The sequence below is a fragment of the Calonectris borealis genome, chromosome 27, assembly GCF_964195595.1.
Source record: "Calonectris borealis chromosome 27, bCalBor7.hap1.2, whole genome shotgun sequence".
NCBI classification, from domain to species: Eukaryota; Metazoa; Chordata; class Aves; order Procellariiformes; family Procellariidae; genus Calonectris; species Calonectris borealis.
In genome coordinates this window covers 4,271,064-4,273,329 of record NC_134338.1, presented here as the reverse complement: position 1 = coordinate 4,273,329, position 2,266 = coordinate 4,271,064, and the positions used below count along the sequence as shown (strand labels likewise).

Sequence of the window (2,266 nt, the reverse complement as noted above, 5' to 3'; positions counted from 1 at the left end):
CTGCTGGATCAAACACCAATGCTGGCAAAGTGCTTGATGCTTGTGTGGCACATGGAGGCCTCCAGGCGCTCTCTCTGTACTAAATGCTTCCCCGAGGCTTTAGCTGCTCTGGTTAGCCAGAACCGCTCCGTGCTGGGAGGGTGCACCGAGTGTCCTGTGCCACCTTTGCTTACGGTGCTCCCCTGCTGCAGGGAGGCTGCTCGTCCCCTTAGAGCTGGTTTTGTTTGTAAATGCATTTACCTGGCTTTTCCTTTCCCCAGGGGATGCGTAAGTCGCTAGGTGGCTTTATTCTTCACTTAGCAGTGCCATCCTGCCCAGGGGAGGCTGGTCCAGCTGCTGTCCTGCTGTGAGCTGCCTGCATGCTGCTGTCCCGGCTCTGGGCTTTTGGGACTGGAGAGTTTGCTCTCAGTGCTCCTAAGTCATGTTTCTTCTGCAGAGCAGCCAAATGCTATTTTCTCTGGTGTTCGTTCCACAGGAGCTGGTTCCTGCTGCCAGTGTTGGATCCGCTGCGGAGGATGAGCAGCTCTTCTCCCTTCTCCAGGTCGCTGCCAGAGGAGAGGCCCGTTGCTGCCCTGTGGGGTACGGAGCTGCACGCCCCGGGCTGCCCTGCTGGGACCTGGTGGCAGGAGTGAGTGGGGGGACAGTGGCCGTGACCTGCGGGCACCTGGGGTGGGTGTGCACGGGGTGTGTTTCCCCCTTTCTCGTGGTGGGTGCACCCAGGAAAGCCCCCCCTTCGCTGTTGGCTCGCCCGAGGCTTGCACAGGGGGAGCAGCACGTGTGTGCACAGACGGTGCCGTGCCCCGCAGGGTGCCAGCTGAACACGGGCACCCGGAGCTGCATGGTGAAGGAGGACGATGACTTCTTGGAGCACCTGGTCCTGCTGAGAACGGTGAGATCCGAGGCTTGCTGAAGAGCCCGTCGGAGCGAGCCTGTGCCCCAGCAGCGGGGCCGGCTGACGGCCGGGCTCCCTGCCACGGGGTCTCTGCTTGGCTCTGCAGATCTGCCTGGGGGCTGAGGCCAGGGACGAGCTGCACGTGGTGGCCGTTGATTCAAAAAACACCTATGGAGACCACAAGCCGGTGCCCATTGCGGCGCTGCGGACCTTGGTGCTCCCCATGGTAAGGGCAGCCAAACGCTTGGCGTGCAGCCCTGGCCGTGGGGCGATAACTTCACCCCGGGAGCCTGGACTCCACCGAGCCATGGTCGAGGCTCTGGGAAACGCTGGGGGCTCCTTCCCGCTCTGGCCGTGTCCATCCGACTGCCTGCAAACCCCTCCCTGGCGCAGAGGAGTTGCTCGCCCTGTGTCGATGCCACAGGGATTAACGTGGGCTGCTGCCCACCCGGGCTGGGCTCGGGGGGCTCTGAGCTCCGACTCCTTGCAGATCAGCCTCAAAGGTCTGGAGCTGGTCCCTCCTGTCACCTTCGTGCTCAAGTGTGGAGCTGGACCGGTCTATCTCAGCGGGCAGCACCTCACCCGTGAGTGTGCCGGGCTGCAGGGCTGGGGCCAGCGCGTGGGCTGGGGGCTGCACTGGGGATGCTGCTGGGTCCCGCGGTGGCTTTAGTGGCACTGGTGTCCTCGGCAGCGCTGCTTCACCCTGGGGATGGAGGGATTGCCGGTCTGCGGCGGGGATTAGTGCTTGTTTGCATTTGTGGGCTTGACAGGGTGGTCTGTGCTGGCGCTCCGCTCTGCCTCTGCTGCCGCGGGGTGGGATGGTGTCCGTGTTCCCACTCCCAGTGTGGGGTGGGATTGCTGGCTGTGTTTGCAACTGGGGGGCTTCACCTCCCCGCAGCGGGTCAGGGCTGCCCCCTCCCGCTGGAGCCCTGCATCTCCTCTTCTCAGTGGAAGATGATGCCAAGTACGAAGCCCACAAGGAAGAGCTCTCGGAGGAAGACATAGGTGATGAGGATGATGCTAGAACATCATAGAATAGCTGCAGCTCGGAGAAGACTTCATGGCTCTGGGAGTGGAGCTGGCGTGATGGTGATGGTGGGGACACCCTGCAGTGGGATGATCCTTGAATGGGACGGATGCTGGCAAGGGGACACAGACTGTCTGGGCTTCAGATATCATCCCTTGTCTCCTCTCCCTGCCCTCTCCATTCCTACCGTGCTCCCAGAAATGCTCTTTTTCCCTCTTTTATTGCAATTACAACGGGAAAGTGCAAATCCCCTGGAGTTAGTCTGGACTGTGCCCTGGTGCTCCCGCGCCAGCCTGCTCTCGCCTGCTGTCCCGTCCCGGCGGCTCCCTGCCTCCTCTCAGGGAAGA

General features: G+C 62.2%; 1 protein-coding gene across 1 annotated transcript; it reads left to right on the top strand.

Annotated features, from left to right (window-relative positions):
* Positions 1-515: 515 nt before the first annotated feature.
* Positions 516-1,926, top strand: LOC142093518 (nucleoplasmin-like). Its single transcript, XM_075174737.1, has 5 exons — positions 516-579; positions 807-889; positions 999-1,118; positions 1,383-1,476; positions 1,841-1,926. Exons 1-5 carry the CDS (start codon positions 516-518, stop codon positions 1,924-1,926), a joined length of 447 nt encoding a protein of 148 aa, XP_075030838.1.
* The last annotated feature ends 340 nt before the right edge of the window (positions 1,927-2,266 follow it).